Source organism: Pleurodeles waltl, chromosome 4_2 (assembly GCF_031143425.1).
Source record: "Pleurodeles waltl isolate 20211129_DDA chromosome 4_2, aPleWal1.hap1.20221129, whole genome shotgun sequence".
Taxonomy (NCBI): domain Eukaryota; kingdom Metazoa; phylum Chordata; class Amphibia; order Caudata; family Salamandridae; genus Pleurodeles; species Pleurodeles waltl.
The window spans coordinates 399,090,248-399,104,700 of record NC_090443.1 but is presented as its reverse complement, the minus strand read 5'-3'; the positions used below and the strand labels follow the sequence as shown (position 1 = coordinate 399,104,700).

The window sequence follows — 14,453 nt, the reverse complement described above, 5'->3', positions numbered from 1 at the left end:
GTGCTGGTATGTATCTGGGCTTTTAACCACACCCACCTCACGCCCATCATTATCACTCGTTCATGGACTTGCCTTTCAAAAATCCTTTGTTTTGGTTGGTAACTGACTTAAGTGTGTCCCTCATTAGGGCAGTTTTGTTACCTCCTTGGCCATCAACCCTGTTACATGCATGTTTGCTGATAACTTCGACTGCGAGCAAACTTCTTTTTCTTTTTGTCTCTCTCCTTCTCACTCAAGGCGGCGCTTTGAACTGGCTCACTTATGTCAACTGTTTTACTTTTTATTTCCAGTTTGTGTGACAAGAAAAGTCCAGTTAGGAAATTACAACGCTAATAGCTTTAACTTGAGCAAACGCGAGACCAATTGCATTTAACTGGAAAGGGTACATATGCCAGATTAATTCAAGCTATGTACACATCACAGCAAAAAGTAAAAGGAATGCTTCTTTTTTTATTGACCCTACTTAAGTATGTGTTTCCATGAGGTTTCAACAAGGCCACTGGAATTATACAGCAGTAGAGGGCCAAATTATGTGGCATGGTTGAGAAAATTATGCAGCGAGAAAAGACAAATTATGCGGCATGATGCAGCACATTTCATGATAGTATTACTTCATTATTTTGACATTTTTCCACTTGTCAACTCTCTTTCTGCATTGTTTGCACCTCATTAGTACCAGTTTAACATTCAAATATAGCACTCAGCAACAAAACGATGACCAGTCAAGCTTTGCAAAGGGTCTTCCACTGCGTGGCAACACATATTGCTGCATTTTTTGTAACTTTTGAACCATTTTAGAGAGAAACATTTATTGTTAAAATCTGCAGATTATGCAGCAGATGCGGATAATGTGGCAAATAAGGCAATTATGCAAAAAACACTGCAGCCACACAGTCACATCATTCCAATGTCCCTGAGTATCAGCTTTAAAACTCTACAAGACCCTACTTAAAATCAATATTTTCATGAGGTATCAGTATCCACTGCTCACTTTATCATCAGGCCTGAACTCAGCTGAGGGAGACAGCCTTTATAAGGCTGTTTTCAACATGCAATGCCTTTATCACAATATCTTTACCATGCATTGCCTTTACAAGGCAAATATTTCATCACTCATGCCTTTAACACTCATATGCCTTTACCATATATATAATTTAGGGTGTAGGTTTGGATAAGGGTATTGGGTAGTAAGAGTATTTTTAGGGTTTGGGGTAGGTAGGGGTATCAGGTGGTAAGGTGTTTTTATGGATTAGAGGTTAGTAGGGATATAGGATGATACGGATCTTTTTGGGGTTTGGGGTGGATAGAGGTATAGAGTGGTAAGAGAAATTAAAAAGGGGAGGCTTGAAAGGTTCTTCCTAATTAAGAAAAAATGCAAAGTTATAATTATTTTAGAAAAAGGGGATGGGATGGGGGTGGTCCTTCCCCCCAATAAAAAACAAAATTAAAATTACACATGCATTTCACTTACCTTAAATATTTGTGCCTCAAAATTATCAAATCAGTGCCAAAATATCCTGGAGGGTCTGCTTATACACTCCACTCATAAGAGTCCCCAGCAGTGACATAACTTCGTAATGTTGGCTATACCAGTAGAGGGGAACATCCAGAACAAAGGCTCCGGAACAACGACCTACCTTGTTAATGCAAGCGGTAGCATGCTTGCGTTTATGACTCCCTTTTTTTCTGCCTTAACCACGCATGTGCTGAACAACGCACATGCGTGGTTAAGGCAGAGAAAAAGGGAGAGTGCATCGAGAGACGACACGGTCAGATAAGTGTCGCTGGGGGTATTTATTAGGGGTGGAGGTGGTTTAAGGGTTTGGGGTGGAGGAAGGTCAGGGTAGTTTGTTTTTTTAGGGCCAGGGTGGGCGGATCGCAGTATTTCTGTTTTTTAGGGGTGGGGGATTGGGGCAGTTCTGTTTTTAGGGGCAGGGTTGGGGTAGGTTTGTTTTGGGGGTGGGAGTGTCAGGGTATTTTTGTTTTTGGGTGGGGGAGCGAGGTAGTTTTTTTTTTGTGAGTGGGGGGTCAGGGTAGTTTGGTTTTTGGGGTTAGTGGGGGGATCAGGGTAGTTTGTTTTTTGGGGGTGGGGGTCGGGGTAGTTTGCCTTTTTGGGGGTGGGGGGTCGGGATAGTTTTTTTTGGGATGGGGTTGGGGTAGTTCGGTTTTTAGGTCAAGGTAGTTTGATTTTTGGGGGTGGGTGTGGGGGCATTGGGATAGTTTCGTTTTTGGGGGTGGGGAGTCAAGTAGTTAGTGTTTTTGGGGGTGGGGGTTCAGGTAGATTGGTTTTTGGGGATGGGGGTCAGGGTAGTTTGGTTTTTGGGGGTGGGGTGAGGGGGTTGGGGTAGTTAGTGTTTTTGGGGTGGGGGTCAGGTAGTTTGGTTTTTGGGCTTGGGTAGGTCATGGTAGTTTTTTTAGGGGAGTTAGGGGTGGGGGTGCAGTTAGGGGGGTCGGGTAGTTTTGTTGTTAGGGGCAGGGTGGAGGGTCGGTTGTTTTTAGGGTGGGTGGGTGAGGTCAGGAAGGGCTTAGGGCTCAGGGAGGGTGGGAGGTATCCGGGGTAGTTTTGTTTTTTGGGTAGGTTGGTGTAGTTTTAGCATTAGCGGTGGGGTACTTCCTGGCTTTAGGGCAGGTGGGGGGTTGCATGCTTGAACCACACATGCCGTTTCCACACATGCCTTTACTATCATGGTTATTCAATGAAAAATTGTTGTAAAGGCGTGCGTGGTATTAATGCGGTCGTTGTTCCAACCATGTTGTTCAGGTATGCGGGGTTCCAGCATTCGTTGTTCTATCATACATTTCCAGCAGGGTAGGAATAGTCCCGGAATAAGGGGAAATGGAATAATGGCATAGGGAAGGGTCTGGGAAACCATGGTGCCCAGAAGAGTGATTGCCAACAGGGGAGATGGAGATGCAAGAGGAGGTGACTTGCTTGTGAGGCAGTAACAGGAAGTGTCTTCAGCCACTGACGCTTCTCTGGACTGTCAGCACACTGACCTTGCCTTGGGAAGAAACTGCTCACTAGAAACCCATCCATTTCACATAGGTCACTCAGGTCTTCAGCTGCTTAGTTCTGGGTCCAGCTCACCGAGTAAAACAGGCAGAGGCAGTCACTCAATAAAAAGAAGCATCTCTTGTGCTATTTTTCAATGTAGCCTGGAGCTGAATAGCGTGCAGGAGGAGTCAAGAGAGAGGCCGACGGACAGGAGCATCGCTGGGTGAGCAACAGAACAGGTAAAAAGAAGGGAGCTAGAACCAGGTGGATGCAGGGAATCTCTGGTGGTTAATGCTAAAAGTCGAGCATCCATTTCTAGTATGATGGCGTATATCTGCATAATGACAATAACTTAGCTGTGCTATAACAGGATGCTTAGGGCTCCTCTCCATCATACATCACTGCAATAAGTCTCCAGCATCTTGTGACCACACCGCTAGAAGAGAAAACGTAAGATAGTCGTCTGAGAAAAGGTTCGGGGGGCTGAAGTGGGGGTGGCAATGAGAGACGGTGAGGGAGAAAAAGTAAAGAAAATAGGGTATGGGTGAAAGAGGGGGCCTGTGCAAGCAGCGATAGGAGGGAAAGCTTGTTACAGAGCGGGTCTGAGAGAGAGGATTGGGAGATTTTTTTTTTAAGGAATGGGGAGCAGAGAGGGCTAGTGGGAAACAAAGAGGGCTAGTGAGAAAGGAAAGATGAAAGGGTGTGTAAGAGAAGATGAATTGGGGGTGGGGGGTAGACTGAGAGTGCCAGTGAGAGATGGGAAGGAACGAGGATCAGTACGAGAAAGGAGAAGTGAAAGTGGTAAAGACGAGGGCCAGTACGATATGTGGTAAGGAAAACACGGTAGTGTAAGAGAGAAGAAGAGAGGGCCAGTGAGAGAGCAGTGGGGGCTGAGGACATGGGAAAGATTGTGTGCTGCAAACAGCGTTAGACAGGAACTGAAAGAAAGCTTTAGAGAGAAGAGATACAAATTGAGAGACGATAGAAAGAAGAGGGGACTAGAAACGGGGTTGGGGAGGGACATGTGTAAAAGAGGGAATCATTGTCAGACTGGTCAAGGAAGAAAGGAGTTAGGGATGTGAGGAAATAACAGCTAAAGAGGACGGAAGAAAAAAGACTCGCACTAAAAACTTGAGGATTTGAGGGCGAGAACTATAGAGGAATGGTAAAAATGAACATTCGACATAAAAGAATACCGAGGAAATCGTATATAAGTGAAGGAAAGAAGCAACGAGAGGAAACAAACCTGAGGGGGGACTCAGTAAAGAGGATTCAAAGCGAACGAAGGGAGAGAAAATAAAGGGGACAATGACAGGGGAGAGGAGAGAGTCAGTAAGTGCGGAAGAGAGAGGAGCGAGCGGCGAGGGCAGCGGACACGGGGTTAAGTGAGCTGGGGAAGATCGAAGACTCCAGACAGGAGGACGAAGGGAGATGGTGAAGATGAGATAAGGGTATGAGGTGATAGGAAACAGGCGTGTAATGCCAGAAAGGAAAGAAGGACACGGAAAGAGAGTGGTAATGGGTAGGAAAACAAAAGAACTCGACGGAGGGAGCAGAGGACCGGGCCTCAAGTGCCCTGCCTAGTTCCGGGGCAGCGCGTGCTGCCAGGCCCCACCAGCTGCGGCCTGCCACAGTAGCGCTGGTTGCCATGGGAGCGGCAGCCTCGGGGGGCGCGTGAAGTCTTGTTTCCAGTGGCACTGACTCCTCCGGGCCCGGGGCGTCTCAGAGGGCGCACTAGTGACGGAAGCGCAGCGGATGGAACCGTTCTCAAGGGCCATGAGGTGGCGATGACGAAGGCGTCTGCCCGTCTGCCAGCTCCTTCGTGCCATCCAAGGCTTACCTATCCCGTGTGTCTGCGTGTGATCCCCCTCCAGACTTCTATGCTGCCGTGAAGGGTACGACAGCGCCCCAATTTCCACGAGCAGCCATTATCCCAGATATTTAGCTGTGACCAGCGATGCCACTCACAGCAGCTTACCATTCAAATACTCTTTTTGCTAAAATGCTGACGCTCGGGGCGCAACGGAAGTATTACCTGACAGTGGCGTGGTACCTGAATATCGAGTTATCGCTTAAGGGGTCAAAGGCGTGGCTAAAAAAAAAAAAAATATATATATATATATATATATATATATATATAAATCACCAAAAGTATTCACTGCACTCCACGAGGTTTCAATAGTGCATATTTATTTCAAAATAACAACCACCAACGCGCCTGAACTCCCTCAGGAACAAGACTCCTGAGGGAGTTGAAACGTGTTGGTGGTTGTTATTTTGGAATAAATATGCACTATTGAAACTTCCTGGAGTGCAGTGAATACTTTTGGTGATTTGTATTCTTCGAGACTGGTCCTCTCCGTCACTGGCACCGGCAGTGGAGTGTGCCGCCCAGCAACTTTCAGACCATTCTTGTTTGAGGAGATATATATATATATATATATATATATATATATATATATATATATATATATATATTCTGTAACTTTTTTCAGTCTTTCACCTTCAGGTAATTACATTTAAAAAAAAAAAAACAGCTTAAAAAAATGAATGCAAGTTAGGTTAATCAGTTGGAAATGCACTATTGCACATTATGAAACCGTTATTTTAGTTAATGCACTGCAGAGGTCTGTATGTGTAAAAAGAAAGCCTCAGAACGGAATACCGATTGTTGCAGGGGAGAATACTGCCTTGTGTATATTTAGTGCTACAAGGTCCAAGTCTGTGACATAAAGCACTATGATATGTAAGTCATTATTTACACTTGCATTACACAATATAAGATAGGGTGCTACAAAATGCGCAGAAAGGTTTAAGATAAAAAAGTGCTACCAGAATATAGATTTTTAGCTATATCCAATCTGATTTTTTGGTGTATAATTGTCTTTTAAAATCACACAGTCACAGCTCAACAGGTAACTACCTTGCAATACCACTCAAAAACAATTAATTTGTGTCACTAGGAAGCTTCATGTGATATAAAGCCCATACTGGTTTCCAAGAACCATTTTTGTTTTAAGATTCACCAGTTGCCCACATTTACATTTCTTTCAGGCAAGCAGGCACCCTGGCAAGAAGGCTTGATTAGCTGTCTGCCCTTCCCTCAGGTTCAGAGCACAGGAGACTCTCTGCCTTACAATTCAGCTGAAGCATTTCAACTGTCACAATTAACGTCCTGGGACGGGACAGATGTCTTTTCACAAATAGTAGGGGAACTGTTTTCCCTAAATTAATATAATATGAGCACATCGTGCCCCTCAGATCCCCCCCACTTTGACCACTGATTGTAATATGGACGACGGGATTTCCGTCACATTTGTGACAGAGTAACCCTCTTCCAAACTCTAAATTAGGCCCTAAGTACTGTAAATCTGCTGACCCGATTTACTGTTCTAAAATTCACTGGTTGTCACCAGCTTATCTCACTTCAAAGACTGGTAAAACACAAAACCATTTTAAAACTCTTGTTGAATCATGACATTTAAAAATTGTTTCTCCATCTGTGGGAGGAGGTCTCCCTCTGGGAGTGTGTACAAGAAGATGGAACAATAATCAGTTTACAAAATGGACCTGTACTGTGGCATGATGATTAAAAAATGTGAGCATGTTTTATTTGTTTTCCCGAAGCATGTTACTGGTCAACAACATCAGAAACTATAAACTGGAGCTGGATTTAATAATTTCACCCACAGCCTCTTTCGTTGCAAATACGTTTTCTTAATATGGGGACTGTTTTATGAATGTGTATTGATCTTGATGGAAGTTTTATACATGAATTTCAGTAAAATGAACAATTTTATTGTGGAATATCCTATATGTGCAACTCCTATAGCCAAACTAAATAAAAACTTGAATTTTCATGCCTACAAGTCCCGACATTCAAAGTGATGCTGACTGAAACCAAATCAAGTCTGGTAAACGGGAGCCTTGATATCAAGAAGCCACTAGGTAACTCTGAAACAGCAAACCAAGTCATTCAGGTATCAGGGCCCGCCCTGCCTGAGGACTCCAGAGTAAACTTGGATTTGCTTATATACAGGAACCTTAACTGTAATGTTTGTCACCTCTCCTCCCTCTCCCCACCACCCATTTGTATCACTTCCAGCTGCAATATACTGCTCTTTTCCAGAGCTACTGGGATTATGCTAGAGTGAAGGGTCAAATTATGCACAGGAGGTATGACTAAAATTGGCAGAAAGAAAAGACAAGTTATGCAGCATAATGCTGCATATTTTGTGATACTATTACTTCATTATGTTGTCATTTGTACACATGTTCACATTGTTTGGACAAAGCGTTCAGCCCTTTAGAACCAGTTTAATACCCAAATACAGAAGCTGGCGACTAAAAGGTGACCAGTCACTTTTTTGATAGGCCTTCCACTGAGGTGCAACAGGTATTGCCATGTTTTGAGTAAGTTTTGATCCATCTAAGCTAGAAACAACGTTTGTTTGGTTAAAATCTGCAAATTATGCAACAAATGATGAATAATGTTGCAAATACGACAAATCCAGAATTATGCAAAAATGCTATGACTACAGAAACATATGATTCCCGTGGGGTTGCTCTTTGCTGACCTTGTTGGCCAAAGGATAAAAGCCTTACCTCATCTTATGGACATACCAGACCTATGTACACCTATCCCAGTTGAGTCTGGAGTCATGTGGAACTGTCAAAAATTAATAGGTTAATTACATTTAAAATTGCACACCTTTTCAAACAATGGCAGCAATTTAAACATTGCAGCCATACTTTGAAATTGATGGCATTAGACTTGTAGACATTTGGCGTTGCTGGGATGAGGGCTAGCACACCTTCTTTTTTCTTAAGAGCGCATGGTTCTTTCTCCCGTATTGACTATTGCTTTCTCCCCATGACTAACATTCAAGATGTGGCGGGGTGGACTTGCTGTGGGGGTCCTCTGGCCATTCCCTGGTTGAAGCACGGAGCACACTTGTACGCTATAGAGACTAAGGCCCTCATTATGAACTTGGCGGGACAACCCGCCAAGTTTGGCACTGGCAGTCTACAAAAGACCACCAGCGCGTTGAAAACCCCACCGGCCACATTACTAACATTCCATTGGGCAGGAGGGTGGAAACAGTGTTTCCGCCAGCCAGCCAATGTACCAGTGTGGCTGGTGCAGCAGCACTCGTCGTGTATATCACTGCCCGTAAAGCGGGCAGTGACATTCGCGACTGGGCCTGGCACAGGGTCCCCTGCCCTGCCCATGCCAAGCACATGGGCAGTGCAGGGACCCCTGGGGGGCCCCGAGGCACCCATTCTTCCAGCCTTTCCCTGGCAGGATAAACCGCCTGGGAAAGGCTGGGGGGAAAAAGATATAATATCCGGTGGCCAGCGCTGCTTGCAGCGCTGCCCTGTCGGATATGTAACTCCACTATCACCAGGCTGCCTGGCGGCAGTAGCCTGGCAGTGGCGGATATAGGCCCGTGGCAGTTCTGCCATGCACATAATATGGCGTTCCAGACCGCCACCGCCGGCATGGCAGTCCAGACTGCCATGTTCATAATGACCGCCTAAGTGCCTGGTGGTTTCCAGAAAGTGAACTAATACAGGACCTACTGTCAGGATGAGAAACAATTCTTTTCTCTGAACACTGACTCCGTAGACTCGGCTGTATACCTCTGTGGTGCATTCACAGCAGTTATAAAGGGACGAGCTGTCCTTGTCAGGGCCCATCAAAGGCGCATAGAGGCAGATATGGCCACACTTGAAACAAGGATTCTGTATAATGGCTGCAAGATACGCAACTGATGCTGGACTAACCTTGTCGACTAAGTCAAACTGGCCAGGTCCCAACTAAATATTTTCTCATTAGAAAAGAAAAAACATCAGTGGGTAGCCTCGCATAGAAGGCTCTTTTGAGGCCAGAGAAAAGGTGGGCAAATTGCTGTACTGACTGGCAATCAGGGAGCATGGCCCAGTGATCATCATCACAGTAAGCAACAGCGAGGGCTGAATGTTGACAGCGGCCAAAGATGCTGCAGATTATTACAGGCTTATATATGCTAGCTGCCTCCCTCCTGAGGTGAAAAGGGAGAATCTGCCAAGAACTAATCTGCCTATGGGGCGTCTACAGCCCACACACCATGAGAAGCTGGACTAGGCAATTACTGAGGAGATGGAGGAGGAGGAGAGTGTGGCGTAACGGCCTGAGCTGCCGACTTCTGAGTTGGAGGAACAAGGTTTAATCCTCGGCTCAACATTCTGTGATTCTGGGCAAATCACAAAATCTCCAGTGCCTAAAATTCTGCACCTTAAGGCCCTCCCGGGTGATTTGCCACCCTTTAGAAATCCTAGATTTATTTATTTATTTAGGCAATTGGAGGACTGAATCTGGGCAAGGTGCCAGGGCCCAAGATGTTGTCGGCAGAATTCTTTAATGTCTTGCTTTGATGGAAGATCCTTATTTTCTGGACATGTTCTAAGAGGCGACCTGGTGGGTTCTGCCCATACTGCTCCTAAACATGAAAGTCAAGATTCTTACTAAGATCATGGAGAGCAGGCTGGTTAGGGTGATCGGAACATTGGTCCACAAAGACAAGGACAGGTTTATGTGGATGCGGTACCATGCATTGCATCAGATGCCTATCCCTGGCACTGACCAAACACTGAATACTTGAGGGCCCCCTAGCACTGGTCCTTCTAGATTTTAAGAAAGCTTTTGATTTGGTGTGCTTGGAATTCCTTTTTCAAATACTGCACAAGATAAACTTTGAGCCCTAGTTCATCAACCTATCATTGACATTGTTTACGTTGCTCTGGGCTCAGGTGAGGGTTAACGGAGCGCTGTTGTGCCCCTTCCATATTGAGAGGAGCACCAGAAAGTGATGCCCTCTCCACTGCTATTAACCTAACCATTGAGCCGCTAGCTAAATGGATCAGCAGGGACATGGGATTTTAGGTCGCAGGAGGGTGTAGAAGACTACATCTCATCATAGGCAGGGGATGTCCAGCTTTATCTTCAAGACCATGCAGAAATGGGGGACAGTCTGATGAAAATGCTGGAGCTATATGGCATGGCATCAGGCTTGGTTGTAAACTAGACCAAGTCAGTGGTGGTTCCACTTGGGGGTTAGGTTTGCTACTGGGGCAAGCTGTAACAGCAGCAGTCTGCCATGACAGAATTAAATACCTAAGTATGTGCATGTCCCTGGACCAATCATCCTGTTGGGAACACACTACAGCTCAACTTATAAAAAAGGACCCACCAGTCCCTCAAACGGTGGGCTGCCCTCCCCCTATCCATTCTGGGCAGGATCGCTCTATATAAAATATTAGACCTACTGTGCTAGCTGCACGTACTCCAGAACTTCCCACATTAAATATCCAAATAACTACTGGGCCAGTAAGAAACCCAGAATATCCTTCAATAAGTGCATAATGCACACTTATTATGGTGACTTAGGGGCGACACATCATCTACTCTATTATTGTTCAGGGCATATGCTCGCCATCAATGACTGGCTATTTGGTGACAGACACAATCTGACCTACCGTTTAGAATTGGTCAGTTCGGGGAGAAAGGGGCACACCATTACTTATACAGCTCGGGCCCTTGCCATCCGTGTCTGAGGCCCTAAGGGTGTGGCAAAGTACTCTGTACTAGATACACTGGTTCAACATTCACATGCAGGAAGCACGCCTGTGACATGGGGACTGGGTGGCTAGTGTAGGCAGGGCATGTGATGTTCGAGAGCCTCGCGTTATCCCCCCTCTAAACTGGTCGATGTGTAGTCGGGTGGACACACAAGGGCATTTGATTCTGCAGCATCAGGTAGATCTCCTGGGATGCCTCTACTCTTCAGGAGCTGCAGAGAGGCATGGGCCATTAAGCATTCATGGAAAAGGAGGCGTACCTAGCAAGCAGCTGCCCTCATAAACACGACATAATCTTGGGGTTTTGGCAAACATAATTACAGGGGTACAACTTTGAGTTCACACTGTTGGAGGCTTGTGGGGTGTCCAAACAAGGACCGTGAGTTAATACTCCTGGCAATAGACTTATAGAGCATTAAATGCAACCTTATGGTACACAAATAAGGATACCCCCAAGCAGGTGGATTTATTAGGTCATTCCTGTTATTTGATTTGTAATTTACATTTGCTTCTATGGACACTGCACATGTGGTGACTCTGTATCAGTGCTGATGTGGATTAACTTGCTCTATAAAACAATACTAACTATTTTTTTTTAAGTAAGTGATGGCATAAGAATAAATAAAAGAACACCCCATTAGCACGGAGGGCAGAGAATACTAGTAGAACGGTTTTTCTCATCTTCTCAAAAGCAGCAACTCCTTGTGCGTCCAGCCTTCAAATAGCAATTAAAATGTCATGAAAACTCTTGTGATTAATTCCTGCTAGAAGGAGTTTTGTCTAGCAGCAGCTTTGACTTGCCATAAAGTAGTGTAGAGGGTTAATATGCCTGCTGCAAAGAACAGAACTATATTTTATGTGGATATCTGTGTGAATTAGTAAAGCCAGCCTTTACAAGCCCTTTAAAACAAATGAATGTATTGGAAGGGGGGAGGGGTGCTATGGAGAGACATGGGGCACCTTTACTGGGTGGTAGTGTGGGAATCAGAGGAGGTGGTCATGGGGTGGTGGGGCACCATAAAAGACTGTCGCACAGGGCGCCACCAGTAGTAAATCCAGCCCTGCCCTCGCTTCTCACCTTTCAAGTTTATATTACAGGAAGTGACATCACATGTGCTCAATTAAAAGTAGCCTAGCTAACCGTAGCAAATTGGACTTCTTAGTCACCGATGTACCTCTTAAACCACTTTTCATTGCTCTCCTTCCAGGGAGTTTGGCCGCTGGAGGGTGAACAACTTGGTTCTGGAACGGAAGGATATCTTTGCCTTGCCCCTACCTCTGGCACCAGAGTTTGTGCGCAACATTCGCCTTCTGGGGCGGAGACCCACGATGGAACAAATTACTGAGACCCTCATTAAGAAATATGGAACACATTTCCTGCTGTCTGCCACACTTGGAGGTAAGTCATTGATGGATGCAACCAATGGGCCATCTCCATATCACCCATTTATAAATGTGTTGTTTTATCATTTTTTATAATGTATTTGTAAAAAGTGGTGTGGGTACTGAATATTGAGCAGGGAAAATCATTATTCCATAATATGGTGAAGAAAAATATCAACAGGTAAGCATGTATAGATTTTCTATGCATAACTCGATGTAGATGTCCCTTGACAATATGCATTTGTGGAGTTAAGAATATGAAATCTATATTTCTCTATTTTTTACTACAATAGTAACTATCGCACTGTCGCCAAAGATTCTTGGCACTGCAGCGCCAGTGCATATTGTTTCCAACTAAAAGAGGGCAGGCTCTCTATGAAGTGAGCAACCACATTTTTAGGTGTTTACAGAATACTGTGATGAAGGTTTGTGACCTTGGGTGGAAAGTTGATGAGTTCTGAAACCCTGCTTCTGAAAGCAAGAATGCTTTACCTCTTGAGTGCATTCCCTGTGGTAGGAATATGCAAGAAGTATGCTATTTGCCAGTATAACAGTACAGCTCTGGACATGCCTTTCAATTTTGACACTCGGAAAATGGTAGAGAGCATGCAGCTTGCCACAGGAACAGTTATTTAAATTTGAATTGAGTTCCCTTATGCACTGGGGACCAGATGTACGAAATACATTTGTGTTGACAAACCCTGGAATTCTCACAGTCACAGAGATTTCGAAAGTGGACATTTTATGTGCAATGTACTAAACCCATTTTGCAAATCAGAAAACCTTTTCGGACTCACCAGATGTGTTTTGTGATCCGTTCTGACTCGAATAGGATGGGTTATGAAAGAGACATCCACTCATAACTGCAATTCAGAATGGTATTTATCAATGGTTTGTGGCTGCAATTATGTTCCCAATCCACTAATCATTTACGGACCAAGGAGGTGATGACGGATTGAACTCCACTGGCATGTTGTCTGCAAATTAAATAGGAGAAAAGGGAGTTTAAGGGCATTGAATTCCTCTTCACACACTGGAAATGGATTTTCTCCCTAGCCATTTTCAGGAGTAAATCTTAAATTCTAGCGATGGAAAGGATCTGTGAGGAATGTGTGGGCTGTGTTACAAACTCAGGACTAATCACACCTACAAGACCTACTTCCCACCATTGGTGTGGGATTTACACCTGCGTAATCTATTTTATGAAGTGATAGTGTATGCTGATTTAAATGAAGTTGTATCTGCTAGGTATAATTTGTGAACACCCATCAAATGAAAATCCAGCCATACTTATAAGTTTTAGGGCCAAAAATGCCTTTGTGAATTGGGCCCTTTGTCTGCAATAATCCTATTCACGAGCAATTAAACATATCTAGAGACAATCAATAAAAAATCAGCAGCTTAAAGTAGAAAAAGGCCAACACATAGTCGGTGATTACAGAGATATGCCGACATCCCACACTCCTGCAAAGAAAAACAGAGTCGTGCCCTTAAGAAAGACGCACATAAACTATTATACCTATAGACAGTCGCCACACAGGTCTATCCCATCACACACAGACAAACATAGGAAGCGCCTAGCAAGCATGCATGCATGCACATCCACAACCCTGCAAATATAATGTATCCGAAGAGACAGGTATGCATAAAAATGTAATCACATAGGAAGGTACACTAACAAATCACCCTACCCAGTCATAAGGTTCACACACATTGTGCCACTGTTACCACGGGCACAGAATACACAGGCAAAGCGCTAAACTAATAGTTTAATACGCCTTCGCAGCTACTTGATTAACAAATTCACACCTTATGATGTAACAGAAACACCACGGGGAAATTCAGCCTCCTACTGAAGATTCCAAAAAAACAACTGGTCAAAGATGCTGAAACAGGCATTCTGCTGCCAAGACCCAAGAATATCAAACTAACGTGCCACTACACATAAGAGCCTCCTCCTCACTTCTTGAATTCCACAAGAAGCAGAAGACCGCACTTTTCAAATAGACCCACTAGGCCCTAGATTTTGCTAGGCTCACACCTGCTCAGCACCAGGATACCCTCCCAGGTGATAATGCGATCTACAAGTCTGCAAAACATAACATATTTCTACTGGATTACTTGGGATGTAACCCGACCTGCTAGCATTTTTCAAGAACTTACAAATCCTCCCTTTCAAAACCAGCCTAGCAATATGAGTTCCTGCCTTACGGTGTGCCCTGCATGCATTGCTCATACCTGTCACTACACTGGCTATCACTTTTGACAACTAACATTTTACTTACTCCTTGTGCTTTTAAAGCAATGCCATTGCACGTATGTCTGCAACTGATAAAGATATCAGTAAAAAAGTATGGGCAGAAGTGTGAACATGTGTTTTTTCTAAGCTTAGTTGCAGGCTTGTGACTGATCTACCAAACACAAGGAGGCGGGTCTACATACTATATTAACAAAT

At 44.5% G+C, this 14,453-nt stretch overlaps 1 protein-coding gene across 1 annotated transcript in view; it reads left to right on the top strand.

Annotated features, from left to right (window-relative positions):
• Nucleotides 1–14,453, top strand: part of BRINP2 (BMP/retinoic acid inducible neural specific 2) — a 152,548-nt gene that overhangs the window by 101,394 nt on the left and 36,701 nt on the right. The window contains exon 3 of the mRNA XM_069231560.1: nt 11,824–12,014. Within this exon, the coding sequence (XP_069087661.1) occupies nt 11,824–12,014 (191 nt within the window). The remainder of the gene's footprint in view (nt 1–11,823; nt 12,015–14,453) is intronic.